This window comes from Mauremys reevesii, linkage group 21 (genome assembly GCF_016161935.1).
Source record: "Mauremys reevesii isolate NIE-2019 linkage group 21, ASM1616193v1, whole genome shotgun sequence".
Lineage (NCBI taxonomy): Eukaryota > Metazoa > Chordata > Testudines > Geoemydidae > Mauremys > Mauremys reevesii.
The window spans coordinates 760,484-777,421 of record NC_052643.1 but is presented as its reverse complement, the minus strand read 5'-3'; the positions used below and the strand labels follow the sequence as shown (position 1 = coordinate 777,421).

Here is a 16,938-nt window from a genome sequence, read left to right as displayed (position 1 = left end):
TTCCCTGCTGATAAAAACACCAGAGAGTTAGCTAATTTTTCCCAACTCCATTTGGTTGTGAACTTCTAAGTCTATTAAAATACTGAAGATGAAAACCAGACATTTGACTGGCGGCTGTAACTAGATGTGAATTGCCCGCAAATGTCCTAGGGCCTGCCATTAATTTATCCCCTCTACTTCAATGAGAATGAAAACTTTCTATACTCAAATATTCTAAGCACAAGTTCCACCTTCCTGTTCCCATAATCTCACACTATTCTCCCCCTCCTTTCTTCCAGGATGTGCCTTTAACATTAGTTGAGAGGCAGTCTTGTTGTCATGCTATACTTAAGATTTAGTCCCTGGGTGCACCATAAACCCTTGTTATTGGAAGCTTAGAATCTAGCTATAAAACTGTCAAAAAGAGGAGAGTCTTATCCTTGAACAACTGTCAACTGTATCGTGAACAATCTCTAGCTACTGGCACTTGGCAATTTGCAAACCTTACAAAGGTAAAAGCACAAGTTGGGAGTTCTAAACGTAGTTTTGGAAATTTCTGAAAACAGTGGGGTTAAACTGCTTTAAGGCCTCTTCATAACAGTCCTTGGAAACAAAAAGGGAATTATTAGACTAAAAACCAAGCATTACAATTTTTCACAGATACATAAGAATTATTTTTACATCCAGAAATATGGCTATTCTCTGTCTCCCTTCCCTTAAGAATTCTCTGCACTTATTCTCCCTACATTCAAGGTCTGTCCAAAGCCCACTCAAGTTAGTGGAAAGTCTCCCATTGATTTTCATAGCCCACCAAAGCCCAGAATATTCCCACATTTTCTTCACTTTCAGGGCTAAACAGAGATCCTAAACCCCTGACACCAGAAATCATCAGAGCAGCAGAACAAAGCCGTCATTATCTGGGGGTTGAATTGGGGAAGAAGGTAATGGTGCTTTCCAGGGTCCACCCACAACATATGCTCCGCCCACTTGACATGAAAAGTGGTACCATGTGCGAGTGTTCAAAACTGATCATAGGGATCTCTGGAGTCCTTGATTTTAGCTCTCCCACATTCAAGTGTGAATATACCATGGCTGAGCTTCTTGACAGGCGGGGCAAGAGGCTCAGAAAGAGAAAAATAAAGGGCCATATCTCCCAGGTTCACCCACTCAGGGTGCCAAAGTGAACTGCCACCATAGAACATGTAGCTCTGGAAGCAATGGGGTCTAGTGGTTAAGAAACTGGATTGAGGGATTGTCTACACAGGGAAATTTACTGGCATTATTTCTGTGTAAACTCCCGCTGTGGGCACACTTATTCCAGAATAAGAGTGCGCATACAGGGGGTTATACTGGTATAACCATAGCAGTATAATTATGCTGGTAAATTCCCCCCCAGTCCTGGGAGTGAGAAGACCTGGGTTGTAATTTTGTCTCTGCCACTGACCTGCTGGGTGACCTTAGGTAAATCCCTTCATCTCTGTGCCCCAGTTTGTTCCCATCCTCTGTCTGTCTTGTCTACTTAGTTTGTTGTCTCCTTGGGGTAGGGTCTGTCCCTGATTGGGTGCATGCAGCGCCCAGCACAAAACGGTCCTGATTGCACTTAGTGCCAATAGGTGCTACTGGAATGTAAATACTGCTGCATAAGATCCTCATGGTGCGATTGTCCATTTTCTCACCTGCTTTGAGCAGTGACAGTGTTGCAGGGGTGGCATGTGAAGGCTCCTCACTGGTGTCTCACTCAGTCTCCCTCTTGAAATGACTAGGGCAACTCAGAGCTGCTGTTTCAGGCTCTTTGCAAACTCAGGCAGATATCTCCCCTTCAGCTGCACTCAGCTCACATTTTCAACATTTGCAGCTAGCCAGTGACTTTGAATGCAGCTGAGATGCGAGAGCAAGAAGCCAGCCTAGGAGAGGTCCAGTAACAAGGTACCAGGGCACTGGCCCAGGTCGAGCCCCGCCAAGAACCATGGGGCACTAACCCTCCTCCCAGCCTTCCCGCTGGCAGAGCTCTGGCTCTCTCACTCCCCGCGGGATGAGGACTGGGGCTCTGGCCTGAACCCCAAAAGGGTGGAGAGACCCGCCGAGGAGCAGGGCTGGGAGGAGGTGCAGCCGATGCGCCGGCCCAGGGCGTCCCGTCCGGCTCGCTGTGCCGCCCGCAGCGCTTCTCCGGAGCCGTCCCTGTCCCGCCCTGGGGGTGTCCCCGGCCGGCGGACCCGCCCAGGTAGCCGCCGCCCGGGGCCGCCCCTGCTCTTCCCCCCGCCCCCGGCCCGCCCCCCGCTCGCTCTCCCCGCGGCTCCATCCCGGGATCGCCCGGCCGAGCTGACAGTCTGGCTCAGCGGTAGCCGCGGGCGCATCAGCCGGGCAGCGACCCCGCTCTGCGCCGCACCTGCCCTGCCAGCTCCGGGGCGCCCAGGATCGGCTGCCCGGCGGGGCGCCCGGCAGCCCGGAGCAGGGGGTCCCCCAGCCGCCGCCGCCGCCGGGGCTCCTGGCTCGGGCAGGGCAGCTGCCCCGCCGGCTCCCTGCCCGACTGCCCTCCAGGATGAGCCCGCAGTACTCCCTGCGCTCCCTGCTGCTGGTCATCCTCGCCGCCTTCTCGGCCAACGCCAGCAACTGGCTGTAAGTGCGGGGCCGGGAGCGGGCTGGGGGCGGACCCGCCGCGGAGCAGGTGCCTCCGGCTCCCTGCCCGGCGCCCCCGCGCTGCGCTCCGCGGGGGCATTTGGCTGGCGGGCGCCGAGCGGCTCCGAGCCGGCACCCCGGGAGCCGAGCCGGCAGCTGCCGGGCAGGGGAGTGTCACTGCGGGCGGCACTTGCTCCGAGCCCTGCGGAGCCGAGTCCGCCTGGGAGCTCGCTGCCTTCAAGGTGTGGGGCCGGAGGGGGAACATGCGCCAGCCTGGCCCCACGCTTGGGGGGCGGGGGGTCCCATCCCCCCTTTCTGTTCCCCCCTAGGGCTGGGATCCCCTCCGCCAAGCCAGCCGCCCCTCGTCTTCCCCACGGAGGAAAGCCGAGGGGGCAACCGATTAATCCGCCGGGCAGCGGGGCTGCCGGGCTCACGAAGTGACCCCCAGTGGCGGTGCACGGTGCTTTCTTTCTCTTGCTCCGTGCTCGCAGCGGGGCTCTACCTGATCGGCAGTTGCAGGCGCTGACACTGGCCGCCCGCTGCACTCAGCTTTGCTCCAGGAAACGTCCCAGGGCCGAGCTGAGCCCCGTCGCTTGCTTATCTGTCCCAGTCCCAGCATGACCCGTGTCTCCTGCACCGCCTCTGGCAGCCCTGCTCGCAGCCCTCCTGGGCTGGGACCCCCCTTTCCTCCTGGCGTCCTAACCAGTTAAAAAGCAGGACTGGTGTAATCTGGGTTTCCATGGAGATCAGGGGGTGCTGGTCGGTTTCTCCACGTGGGGAGGAAAGAACAAATGCCCGCTATGATATTGCCCTACCTGTCCACCCTGCTGTTGCTCCGAGGTCATGACCTGCTTCCTGAGAGACTCCTTTTGGGTCATGGTGTCGCTAACTGGGGTGAACTCCAGCGCCCAACAAAGGCGAGGCAGGACTCTTCCCCTGAGGAATTATTATTTATTATTTAGGCTAGTTATAGTATAACTTTATGGAAGCAGAAGCTACATCTGCATTTGTTCTTAAGTTACTAATCTGTGTAGCACCAAGGCCCTGAGGTCAGAGCTCAGGTCAAAATGCAGCCTGGGTTTTGCTGCGGTTATGATAAGTGAGTGAATGATCGGGGGGACAGGATTGGGTGAAGCGGGGAGAGAGAAAATGGCAAAGTTACAAACCTACAGCCCAGTTTAGCAGAAACCTTTTCTCTTCCCCACCCCTCAGGGCCTGTCTGTGCTGATGGACACTGGATCTCTCCTGGCCTTAGTGAGAAGAGTAGGGGTTTGCTTCCCCTCCTCCTAGCGTTCTCCACCTGGCTGGCACGCTGTGTCCCAGAGCTCTGGAGATCAGTGGTGCCATGGGGCTCTCTGGGATGAGGAGCTCTAGAAATGCAAATTCTGAGGGTATGATGTGGAGGAGCCCAGTTAGATTAGGAAGACCTGGAACAAACACTGAGAGAACCTGTAAGGTAAACACTGAGGGGAACTGCTGCATGTTCTAGAAAATGTCTCCAGAGCTTTGCCAAGGCTGAGGGAAGAGCTCCCTGACACCGGCTCTTTGGGAGGGCTCTGCTGGGGGGAGGGGCAGCATCTTTCTCCATAACTTTGAATTAAGTATCAGTTTGACTAATTAATATCTTCTGGTGGGTGAGGAGGCTGCTGCCGCTCCCAGCTTTTATCGGCCCCCGAGGCTGTGATTGAATTCTAATTAGAGCCCAGTTCAAGGGTTTAACAAATCTAGTCTCTGGAGCAGAGTGACTGTTGCACTGTCAATGGCTTGGGTCACAGCAGTAGCACAAGCCACCATGGCTACATTTACCACTTGTAACATAACAATAAATATGAAGGGCCGGTTTGCCTCTTCCTCTCCACCTCCATCTCCCATGGGCATGAACAGGAGTGATGAATGGTTCATTAAAGGAGATTAATCTCCAGAGACATTACATTTCAGCTATCACAATGAATAAGGTAGGACCTTGTCATTTCTGCCTCACCTCAATACTGTATGTCTAGCTTATGCCCCCCTGCAGACATTTCCATTGTCCCAGGCAGCCACAGCAAATCCATGCCCCCTATTCCACTCTGTAGTCCACAGGTGCCAATACTTTATCCCTTGTTTAAGCCAGTGGTGGCTGAGTGGTTTTTAGAGGATGCTACTCAGCCCAAGGAGACCAAGGTGCTGACCAATCTGTGCCTGGAGTGGCCACTGTCGTTCTTCAAATAGCCAGCTGGAGAGAAGGGTGCTATAAGGAGCCTGTTTGCCCCATGCTCCGTTACTGGACTCCCCTTTTTTTCCCTTGTCAGGTGGAAAGAGTTTTGTAGCAAGGGTCTCTTGCAAACACTGGGTGGGTTAAAGCAGACAACAAGGTGTCCTTTAAGCTGCCTCACATTTGGTGAAGATGTGTCATGGATCTATGGTGGTGGTTTCTGCAGTGGGCAGGACTGAAAGGGGAAGTACTGGCTGAGGATAATGGCCCTACCAGGAACTTTGCAGAGGAGTTGGCACAGATGCTTGCCAAGCTGACTTTTGGGAAAAGGGGAAAATTCTGTAGGTGGAATCATCTTAATATTTGGGGATTTTTACAGGGACTCTGAGCTCTCCAGCACTTCCAAGCTTCTCCCTGCACTCTGTTTTGATGCAGTACCAACAGAAACAGCTGAGCCGGGTTTCTCACCCAGCCATTTGGCCCATCACACAAGGTTACCAAAAACTGAAGAGGCCAGGGAATGTGTAGCTGTTTATCTGCCAGTGCATGCGGTTTGTGTGTAACAGGAAGGTTGTCATTGTGTAGTAAAAGTAGATGTGTGTAAGAGGATGGCAGCGTGGAGGCTGCTTTCCCCGGGGCTGTCCTCTGGACAAAGAGGGTTTGACTCACAGGAGTAGCGGGCAGGAGAAGCTGTGTTGTAACCAATGAAAATGGCCTTCAGCAAAACCACCCTGGGGAGAAAGATTTTTTATTTTATTTTTTTTAAATAAGAGTTGGCTGTACTGAGAGTGGCTGTACTGAGAGGTGGCTGTACTGAGAGGGATTTCCACTGGCTGGGTGGGATTATGCATTAACTTGTGTATTTGTATTACAGCAAAGCTGAAAAATGCCTTATTATGATATGTAGTCCTGGTACCTAGGCCTCTATACACTGCGTTACTGGAGCTGAGTGTGTTGCAGCATTGCAGCCCCCTTGGTTCTTGTTTGAGAAAACAGAGCATAGGCAGCTTTAGCTGCCAGTGACTGGGGACTTATGTGCAACAGTTTGTACTTTCTAGGTTATAGTGGCTGTCTCTAAGAAGATGGACATGTGGGGATGAAGCTCTGTGGGAGTGGAGGGCTCATTCCAAGCACTTACTTCCAGGCACCAATTCCTGCCAACAGTGTGGAGGGAAAGCAGAGATTCATTTCACTGCTTTTGGAAGAAAAGAATGGAATCTGGCATAACAAATGTAGCTAGTCCAATAAAAAGACAATCTACAACTTGGTGTTTTTATTCTTTGCCTATTGGACTCAGGCAAGTCCCGCTCCTGACATCAAAAAGAAAGGGCTGCCCTCAGGCAGTAAACCCAGAAAGAAGGACTCTAGAGCTATCAGAGAATGAGTATTTCCTGCATGTTTCCCACATACCATGTGTATTCTGTGCAGAGCTCTAGCGCTCTGCTTTATCGTAGTGTTGTGTCTTGCTTCAGGCCTATGTATTATGCTGCATGTATGTGTGTGTACAGCACATGTGGCCCGTGACCATTGCATTCAGCCTGGGCAGGCAGTGTGTGGCTTTTTTTGATATGTTACCTTATGCCCAGATATGTGGTATTTGTGTGCATGTTTCGTTAGGCCTGTGTGTAGGTGTGTATGTTCAGTGGCATAGCTCTGTAGAGAGTTTGCTTTTCCAGAAACCTGCTGGATTAGTGATTAAGCTCAGTGAGCGTTTCACAAGACAAGAGTTTTTCTAAAGCTTCTTTTAACCTGTTGGAACTCGCATTCCCCAAACGCTTCAGAGACAGACAGCTTGTAACAGTTGAATTGGACATTTTCACAAACTCCTTGCTTTGCATGGAAGAGCTGTAAGGAGGTACCTGGGGAAAGGCTGTTTAGATTGGTCCGTATGCCAGTGTTTATGCGTTTTATAATCTGTAAAGGAGAAGCATCTTGGGATCTTCTGGAATGGCTGACCTGCAGTCCCTCAGAGGGATCACTGTGCTACAGAGACTTTCAGAGTTGGAAGCAACTTTCCAAAATCTGATCATTAAACAAACCAAGATACTTTATATCTGGCTAGAAAGTAAATCTGAGGCATATTTTGTCAGTCTCTAGATGTTGGGAGTTGCTGCTGGGTTTGCTGCATGTCCAGGAAATCTCTGCCCTTAAGCCATTTCCAGATTTGGAACTAGAAACTTTTTGGTGATACCTGTAGCCTTGCTTTTCCTCCTACATTTCCAGGATCAGTGGAAGCTTCATACCAAACACTGTATTGAAGTGAAAGGTCAGTGCCCAGTAGATCTGAGCCCCAGAGTGAGGGTATGTGCCAGGGGAAGGGAACATCTCCTTTGGCCTCTGTGTGCCTCTCACAGTTGGCCAAACATTATCTCCAGCAGTGCTTAATTTGTGCCAGGGTTTGCCAGGGATGAGCCCTGGTATCTCTAGGCTTGGCAGTTCATAGGCCCAGCACCTCTGGACTTGCTGCATCAGTTATGAAAGTAAAAATATTGCATGAGCCCTGACACCTCTTTCATTACAAATTAAGCACTGATCTCCAGAGGAGCACAGAAGCTTGCTGTACGCATAGGAGTTTCACTCCTGGATAGTCCATGGCTTGTATTACTTTCCAACGCATTGGATTGCAGGTGTTACTGTGACTGGCTTATAGGACTGAATTAAATTCTTGATTCATTGCTGCTATTGTGCTAAAATATTCCAAACCCTGCACTCAAAAACATGGCTTGTATGTGCCAGGGCGTTTTCTAGGTGGTGCAAATGGGATGCATGTGGCATTTTTCCAAAGGGGCACTGCAGTGTACTAGCTGAGTACCTCACCGAAGTGGAAGAGGATGGTCAGAGTTCTGACTCTAGGTGGGCAAATGAAATCATCACCGAACAACTTTGTTGGCAAGTTCCAATATAACTGGATAACTGTAGCCAGTAAACTAACAGGCACTACGAAGCCTGGTTTCTCCTGACTCTGTATTTGACACTATTGGCTTTTAAAATGTGACCACTTGTTTGGATTATTAGGATGACTTTCTCGAAGCTCTAGAAAAAAGATCCCTTGTGTGTGGAGAACTCTGGGCACCCGCTCATCCAGAAACCATTAGCGACTGCCTTCATTTTCATGCTGTTATCCGGCTAAAACTGTGTTGGTCTCTGGGAGCTTTGCAGGAGGCTCTCCATGTGCTGTAAATATTCTGAGATGCGGTTATGCTGCTGTATAGCAGGGTGTGCCGCCAACATCTCTTTAACCCCTGTAAATAGGGAGTAGAGATGTGGCAGTAACATTTCCCTCTGGGCTGAGATTTGGCTTAAAGGGCCAGGAGCACAGTTGTTGGGTTTTTTGTTTGTTTTGAGGGGGGAGGAAGTGGGAAGGTGTTTAAATTTTAAGAAAGTGGATTTGACTGTTCTATGAATACCTAAAAATCTGTGACTTACAAAGCGAGGCCGGCTGGAAAGTTGGTGTCTGTGGTCTCATTCTGTTTGCGTTAGAGGGCCAGAGAGGAAGGAATAATGCTTTGCATTTCTACAGCCCCTTTCATCCGGAGATCTCCCAGTGCTTTGCAAACACAGGGCCTGATTCTCCTCTGCCTGGCACCTAGTCTCATGGACACCTTTGAAAGTTGGTGTTCTGAGTGCAGAATTCTAATTTGGTAGTGCTTACTCTGCTGGTGCTGGTGCAAATGGCTATCCATGGTGCAGGGCGATGGGGAACTGGGCCCTGGGCTGATCATTCTCCCTCACGTGACTGTCTGGTTGGCTCTGCTCTTACAACTACCTTGATGTGGATGACAGAGTTCTCTTCAGCTGCAGGTTCCCAGCTTTCACCATAGCAGCAAGAGGTCCTGATTCTCAGGTCTGGCTAAAATCCACTCATTGTCGATTTTACCTTTACATCATCCTTGTGGCTCTAGATTTTCAGCCCAGCTGTGGCCTGGTCCAGCCCAAAGCTGATGTCTGGCTGCCGAGAGCCCCAAGGTGCTGGTCTGGCGCAGGTGGGAATGGCTGGAACATAGAGGCACTCCTGCCATGTCCCCTTTCCCCTGGTCACTCTCCCTGTTCCAGACCTTACATAGTGGACACTCCCAGGTAGCCAGTCTATGGCAGCACAACACAGACAGACCAACACTGCAAGCTAGAACCACAGTCTCTTTGCATACTGAACATCTTGTGAGCGGGGTCCTGGAGGCTGAATAGGAGTATTCCAGGAGAGGAGAGATTTGAGGACCCAGATTTGGGAACAAATTCTGTGAGCAGGGTGGGGAGCTCCCTTATGCTGCCCCAGGGTTCCTTTGGAGACCCACCATCAATGTTTTGTCACTTCATATTTTGCTCTCTAATCCTGAGGGAGGCATTGGGTTGTCTATGCAGCAAGCTCTCCCCAGAGTCTCATGCAGCAGGGGACACCCTTCCATGGAGGGCAAGAGGAGGAAGAGCTAAAAGCTTCAAATTATTCTGTAGGACATTTGTATTTCAAAATAGATTAAAAAATCTTGCAACAGTTTACGACAAGCCCAGCCAGCTTTAGTTTTCCAAAAAAAAAAAACCCAGCAAGTGGCTTAAAGGTTTGTATCTTGGTGGCAGAAAAAACATTTTGAAATCTCCCAGACCTTGGGATTAGCTGGGATGGGCAAGGCCCTGATCTCAGGCTCCTTTTAGAAGCTAGTAATGCCATCGATAATCAGGTCCTAGCTAGCAGGGAATCTCCAGGACTGTTTGTCAGGACACAGGAGGTAACTTGATCAGCAATATTCAGATAGCCAGTGATGGGGAACATCCTTATTTGGGGCTTCTTGAGCAGGTGGTAAATCGATAACTTGGTGGTTCACGGCAGGCAGGAACCACCCTGAATCTGGGTGTGAAGGAGGGTATCTGAGAAGTGAAACTGAAATAAAAAGTGCTGCCTCCCAGGCTGAGAAGGGGAAGATTCCTGTGAGCTCCAAGTCCAAAACAATGGCAAGGAAAATGGACTTCTGTCTGCCTCGTTCCTGGTACTGCCTGTGATGCTAGTTTCTGAGCCTATAATGGACCCTGCAGTTATCTGAGCCTGCGATGACTGTTAACAGTTGCTGCTGTTTGTGTCACTCAGCTATAAGATTGTCACATGGGGCTGGAACAATTTTTATAGTGAAGGTGCTGGGAGCCATTGAACCAAACTGTAAACCCTGTATATGAAGGAAACCACTTCAAGCCAGGGGGTGCTGCAGCGCCCCTCCCCACTGCCACCCCCCCTTCTAATTCCAGCATCTCTGGTTCATTGTCATCCCCTTCACGAACTTGTCGTCTTGGCTGGCGTACGTGGAAGCAGTCTATTGACTTTCTTAAAAGTGATAAAAGTGCCAAACAAACTCAAGAATCTGTTTCTGACATGTTTTCATATGTCTTTACCAAGGCAGGTTCACTAACTTTCATGGTATTTTGTGGATATTTTTAAGCCTTGGATCCTGGAGTCATGTGAATACAAGGGAATCTCAGCTTTCACTTAAAAAGTTTCTAGTCCTCTTGGTTGCAGAGGGAAGCTTGAAAACATGACCCAAGTGTTCCCTAAAGGCTCAAGCCAGAAGGCAAATAAAACCCCCAAATGTGCTAGTTTTTATAAAAATCCGATGACCTGGGGGGCCCTGACTCAGGATTTTTAGACACTCGGGTTGGCAATATTTAAGGCTGTAAGAAAACTGTGGGCAGCAGTTTTGTGGTGGCAACTGCAACTTTTAGCAGACACAGCAACTTCTTATTGTTGCTGCAGATTTCAGCACTGCCAGCAGTTGGATGCTGCAGCCAGCAGAGGAGCAGTTTCTCTTCACGTATTGAGGAAGATACAGTGAAGAGTTAATATTGTGAGTTTGTGCGTTTATATTCAGTTAAACCAGTTCATGAACTCCTGTAAGTTCTGTGCAAATTAGTGCTGCCCCTGGGGTCCTGTCAGCCTGCCAGTGTGCACATTGGGGTAATGGCGTTGTAAAGTTGGACTCTGCTGCAATATGTTTCCTGATTTGAAGGTTGAGCAACAAGATCGAGTCAGTGCCAATGGCACTTTTCTCCTTTAGAATAATAGCAATTGGACCGTATTCAGCACTGCATGACAGGCTTGTGACAGTGTCAGCAGTACATAGAGAGTCAGCAGTGACAGCATTTCTCAGACTCTGTGACTGTTGTGGCAAAGAAACCTTGGCACAGAGCAGTAATGTGTGGCAGAGCACGTCAGTGTGTGCCAGCATGCAGCAATGGGTTTGCAAGGTGTGCAGCATGCGGCAGTGCTTGTGTGCCATAGTACAGAGCAGTGTTTCCCAGCCTTGTGCCTCCCCCTGTGGGTCTGGGCGAGGTTCTAGGTTTGGTCTGGCTGATCCCCCATTGTGATGGGGAGTGGGACGGTCAGCTAGGCCAGTTCTGAGGAGTGGTGCTGAGACTGACATGGGGGGGGCAAGTGGTGAGTGCGAAGCCTAGCATGGCAGAAGCTTGTAATTGTGTGGAAGTGACACACTGAGAGACTGACTTGGTCACTTTAACTAGAGGTGGAAACTGGGAGGTGCAAAGCCAAGCCAAGAGAAGAACAAATGTGCGGCCGATGTGACAGGAAGATTGAGAGAGAGACACATCCTAGTCCAGTGCCCGAAACAGAATCAATTCAGGGACGACGCTTTTCATTAAAAAACAGTTACGGAAAACAGTGTCTGACTAGCGGGAGATGGCGAAGGGCCTGTCTCCGTAGGATGCTGCATAGTGAGATGTTGCCACAGAGCCATGAATGACAAATGGCCATGGGTGAAAGCTCTCAGACTTACCTGCCCAGCCTTAGGCAGATGCTTGATGTATTGTATCCACCTCTGACAGATCCCTGGGTTTTGTACTCCGTTCTCTGGCAGCACACACAGTTGATTGGGCTAATCAAGGATTGCTGAATTGTGTTAGTGCATGACATGGTATGTCTGTGTAGTAGCACAGAGATATTGCAACATGCCCCATATTGTGCAATGTACTTACTGCTACACCACTGCAGAGTTCGTGTGTGGGCTGACATGCTGGAGGTGTGCGGCAGGACTGGCTGGGGCAGTGACAGTGGAGCAGTGTGTGGCAGTGCAGAGCACATTAGTGTACCTAAGGAGTGTGCAGAATACAAATGGGGGGCTCTCCAGCTGTTCACAAGGACACTCTCCTCTGCCCTCTCTCCACTGTCAGATAGAGGCCTATCAGGAAACCACAGGAAGTGGATTCCCTTCTCCCTGTCCCATAATTCACTCCTGAAAGAGTCATGGGGGGCGTGGTAAGGGGGGTGGAATTGCTCCATCCCCTTCTCCCTGGGTGGGAATGAGAGAATCCTCAAATTGCCCCTCCTCCTTCCAGGTGTATCCAGTTGGGACCTTTCTCTCCCTCTGACAGCAATGCTCTGAGTTCCTTTCCCCTTCCTGGGGAGCCTCCCCTTTCTCCGGGGAAACCGCTCTGCTTGTGCCAGGCCCTGGGGAAGGCGGGTAAACCCCTGTGTCCTAGAAGACCCAGAGGCCAATGTGGGGTGATGTCTCTCTCTGTTGAGGAGGGAGCTCCTATTGCTCTGTGCAGATGCTGGGGCGGGGGCTATGATTAAACCCCCCCCTCGCCAGCTCTGGCAGCCTCTAGGGCTGCTCCAGTCACGCTCCTTTGATTCCAGAGGCCAAAGTCTCGGTCTCTCCCCTGCATTCCATGGGGCATCGTCCCTGAGGCACAAACACCTCCCTGCTCCCCGGTGCTGCTGCTGCCGCTTCTCCCCATAGCGATCGTCTGTTATGGAGCCCTCAGGCTTCAGCATCCGTCCCACACGTCTCAGTTACAGCAAGAGCCTAAAGAAGCTCCATCGATTTGAGTTTAGCCAAGAGAAGGGTCAGAGGTGACCTGAGCAGGCTGTAGGTACATGGGGAGAAGATTTCTGATGGCAAAAGCCTCTTGAATCTAGCAAACAAAGGCAGAACAAGAACCAGTGGCTGGAAGCAGAAGCTAGATGTGTTCAGACTGGCGATAGGGGCAGATCTTTAACTTGGAAGGTAATTAACCATTGGAACTGCTTAGCCAGCAATGTGGTGGAGCCTCCATCGCTTTAAGTCAAGATTGGACAAATATCTAATTGAGCTAGAGCAGAAGTTCTAGGCTTGATGCAGGAACTGCTAAGTGAGAAATTCTCTGGCCTGCGCTATGCAGGAGGCCAGACTAGATGATCATAATGGCCCCTTATGCCTTAAAAGCTGTGACTTGCCCTTTTTAAACTCACACAAATACACGTAAGACAGACTGCTTGAAACGGTCACTTTTAGAGGGCCTCAGCCTTTTATAGCAGTGCGACTGTGACCTCATGTGCCGTAGTCCAGGAGGATGAGAGAGTGGTTGTGTGGATGAGGCTATATCAGGCAGAAGGAGCCATAGCCAGTGAAACACAGGCCATTGGCTAAACAGAGGGCAGCTTTTGTGCTATGGCAAGAGTGAAAACCAACCTGGCACTGGAGCAGGTTGTTGTGTGCGAGGTCACATGGGAGATTAGAAAAGGAAACTTTCTCCAGCATTTTGCAGAGTGGGGAGGATGGAGATAGGGCAGTGACTAGAGAAGGTGTCTGAGTCAAGGAAGGCAGAACAATTAAACCAAAAACAATCCTAGGCCCCATCTAATCCCAGCCAATGCTTTCCATTGTACACTTTCTAGTGTTTTGCCCAGTCTTTTAAAAAGTTCTGGCAGCCTGGTCTGCTTCCCCTGCCCTAGGCGAACTGTTCCACAGCCTAACTTAGCTCACTGTCAGGGTGTCTTTCAGACTGAGTTTTCTGTTTAATTTTAAGCCAAATTATTCTTAATTGTTCCTTGAGCCATCCACCCTTCTGCTAATTTTCATGGTCTTTGGAGCTCCCTCCAGTTTGTTGGTATGTTTCTGGCAATAAGGTCTGGTGGCACTAGAGACACAGAGATGGCCCCGTGCTCACTACAATAGTCACAAAACAAGAACATCAGAGGTACTAATACACCCAGAGCAGATTTGTTTAAAAATCCAAATGGCTTCTTCTCTGCAAGACACTTGCTATGTCTTCCCTGATCTCTGTCTTTATTGAACATCTCAATGACTCAGATTCTCTGTAGTGGGAAATGCAGAAGTTTATCTCCCCTAATTTCTGTTTTATCTGCCAACCTGCATGGGCTGTCTTGTTCTTGCTCCAGGAAGCTTTCTCCCCTGAAGTTGCTATTATCTTTGGGTATATTTTAAACAAAAACAAGATTAATTTTTAAAAGAGCCCTGGGGTTAGGAGGGATCTTGCAGTGTTGCAGACAAAACAATTGCAGAGGGGATGAGTTGCAGACGTTTTTAAATTGTGAGGTTTGGCCTAGTCTAAACACAAAGTTGTACTGATATAACTAAGGTGTGTCTTTATACTGCCTTAGTTAAACCAGTGCAACTTTTGTGCAGAAGAGACCTTTTTGGTTTTTAAACAGGGAACTAGAGTTGTGGACAAATTCCTGAGACATAAAGGCTAAAAGAAAGAAGAGTAACAGGCACTACACTGCGAGCGACAGTGTCACTAAAAGAAAGCCAGCCCACTACAAATGAACCATGGGACTAATTAGCTTCTTTGCTATGTTCTAGGCCCAATATGAGAAAGGAAGGAAAATACCTATCTAAAGTAGGATCTAATGCCTTCTCTGTGGTGCCTTGCTGTTTGCTTATTGTGCTGAGGGACTTGGTAGAGGAATAGTTCCAATGGAAACAGTCAATATGTAGGTGTGGAGAACTTCAAGGAAAGTTTGAGAGACTCTGGTTCTGATTCTGTGCAATCTTCTAGCCCTTGAAGGGCTTCCAGCTTGGGGAAACAGTTTGAAGCAGAAGTGACTTAGAGAGTCCCTTACTTTGGAACCAAATGATGCTTGGGTTATGCGTATTCTTCTTCATGGTCCACAAAGGCCCAGCGCCTGTACTCTGGTGGGTCAGTTTACCCGTGAGAATCTGACTTCCTGATCTTCATAGGATCCGTTTGCTAATTGGATCCCTAGACACATCTTACTGGAAAGGAAATTCATAGATTCCAAGGCCAGAAGGGACAATTATGGTCATCTAGCTTGGCCCCCTATATAACACAAGCCAGAGAACTGCCCCAAAATAATTCCTAGAGCAGATCTTTTAGAATGTGATCCAATCTTGATTTCAAAATTGTCGGTAATGGAGAATCCACGACAAACCTTAATAAATTGTTACGATGGTTAATTATTCTCACAGTTAAAAATGTACACCTTATTTCCAGTCTGAATTTGTCTAGCTTCAACCATTGGATTGTATTACATCTTTGTCTTTAGACTGAAGAACAATTATGAAATATTTGTTCCTCATATTGGGTACTTAGACTGTAATAAAATCATGCCTTAACCTTCTCTTTGTTAAACTCAGTAGATGGAGTTCTTTAAGTCTATCACAGTAATGCAGATTTTCTAATCATTTAATTATTCTCATGGGTCTTCTCTGAATCCTCTCATTTATAAACATCCATCTTGAATTGGGGGCACAAGAATTGGACACAGTATTCCAGCAGCAGTCTCACCAGTACCAAATCCAGAGGTAAAATAATCTCTACCTACTCAAGATTCCCCTGTTTATGCATCCCTGAATCCCACTGACTGCAGCGTCACACTGGGAGCTCAGGTTCAGCTAACTTTCTGCCATGACCCACAAATCTTTATCAGAGTCATTGCCTCTCAGGATAGAGTCCGCCATCCTGTAAGTATGGCCTGCATTCTTTATTCCTAGATGTAGACATTTACATTTTGCTGTATTAAAATGCATATTGTTTGCTTGCACCTAGTTTACCAAACAACCCAGATTGCTCTGAATCAGTGACCTGGCATCTTCATTATTTACCAGTTCCCCAGTTTTTGTGTCATCTGCAAACTTTATCATTGACAGTTTTAGGTTTTCTTGCATGACATTGATACAAATATGAAATAGCATAGAGCCAAGAACTGATCCCTGTGGGACCCCACTGGAAACGCACCCACTCAGTGACAATTCCACATTTACAATTACATACCGAGACCTGTCAGTTAGCCAGTTTTTAATCCATTTAATGTGTGCCATCTTAATTTCATATTGTTCTAGTTTTTTAATCAAAATGTCGTGAAGCCTAAGTATATTACATCAACACTATTACCTTTATCAATCAAACTTGTAATCTCATCCAAAAAAAGAGATTTTTGGCAGGTTCTATTTCACATAAATCCATTACCCTCCTTTAATTCTTTATAACTCAAGTCCAATATCAGCCACTGCTCTATCTTGTCTGGGACCAATGTCAGGCCGACAGCCCTATAACTACCCAGGTCCTTCCATCTCGACTGTGTTTCTTAGTTGTGGGTTTGCTGTCTGGTGTTGCCCAGTGGGACTGGCCTTGTATAGAGAGGGGTTCTCTGAAGACTTCAGTAGTTTGCCTCAATTTGTCAAATGTCGAAGGGATGAGGCAGCCATTGGTCAGTGTGCTGGCTCTTGCCCTCTGAAGATATGCTTCTCATTCCAGGCCCAGCAGTTTCCAGTACAATTGCATGCCAGATTTAGGAGCCCAGGGTCTTGAAACTATCCCTATAGACTTGAGAACTGGCAGGCTAGTGCAACTGGAGTTGAGCTGGAAGACAGCAGGAGAAGGAGCAATGGCCTACAGCAAAGGAAGGGAAATTCTGGGGTGTCTTGAAGACAGCTATTAGCAGCAAAAGCAATTGTGCAGTAGAACAGACTGCAAGGCAGGCTGTCTGGACATGAGCACTGCAGTAGAGCATGTTAGATATGGTACTGGTGGGAATGAGGGGTGGAAAGTGGTCCTGCAGAATGTAGGCATTGGAGTGATTTGCTCCTGCGGCCTTAGCTTGCGTGTGTGCAAAGGGGAAATGACTGTCTAATTCCAGAGAAAAAAATGCTACAGCAGTGTTCCTTTTAAGGGCAAGATGGAATGGTGGAGCCTGAAGTTTCCATGGTCACAGTGAGGGGAAGCTGGCAAGATGATTATGCCTCAGCCCGGGGCCTAAGGCAGCTTGGTCCCCACCTCAAAATGCTCCGTAGCCTCCACTGGGACAAGAGGGATGATGCACCACAAAATGTAGGCATGAAACCTGGGGCCCTGTGATCATGGGAATGTGCGGTGGGAACAGCCCCAGCGATGGCAGATGGGGACTGCCCTCT

At 48.8% G+C, this 16,938-nt stretch overlaps 1 protein-coding gene across 5 annotated transcripts in view; it reads left to right on the top strand.

The window, feature by feature from the left end:
- The first annotated feature begins 2,308 nt into the window (after positions 1–2,308).
- Positions 2,309–16,938, top strand: part of WNT4 (Wnt family member 4) — a 33,534-nt gene continuing 18,904 nt past the window's right edge. Inside the window, exon 1 of one of the 5 annotated variants that reach the window (XM_039509305.1) lies at positions 2,309–2,595. In XM_039509305.1, coding sequence (XP_039365239.1) covers positions 2,519–2,595 — 77 coding nt within the window. In that variant the 5' untranslated portion in view covers positions 2,309–2,518. Of the gene's footprint in view, positions 2,596–4,763; positions 4,928–4,982; positions 5,131–16,501; positions 16,856–16,938 lie in introns of those variants that run through there. The other 4 variants (XM_039509308.1, XM_039509307.1, XM_039509309.1 and 1 more) reach the window with 4 other exon arrangements.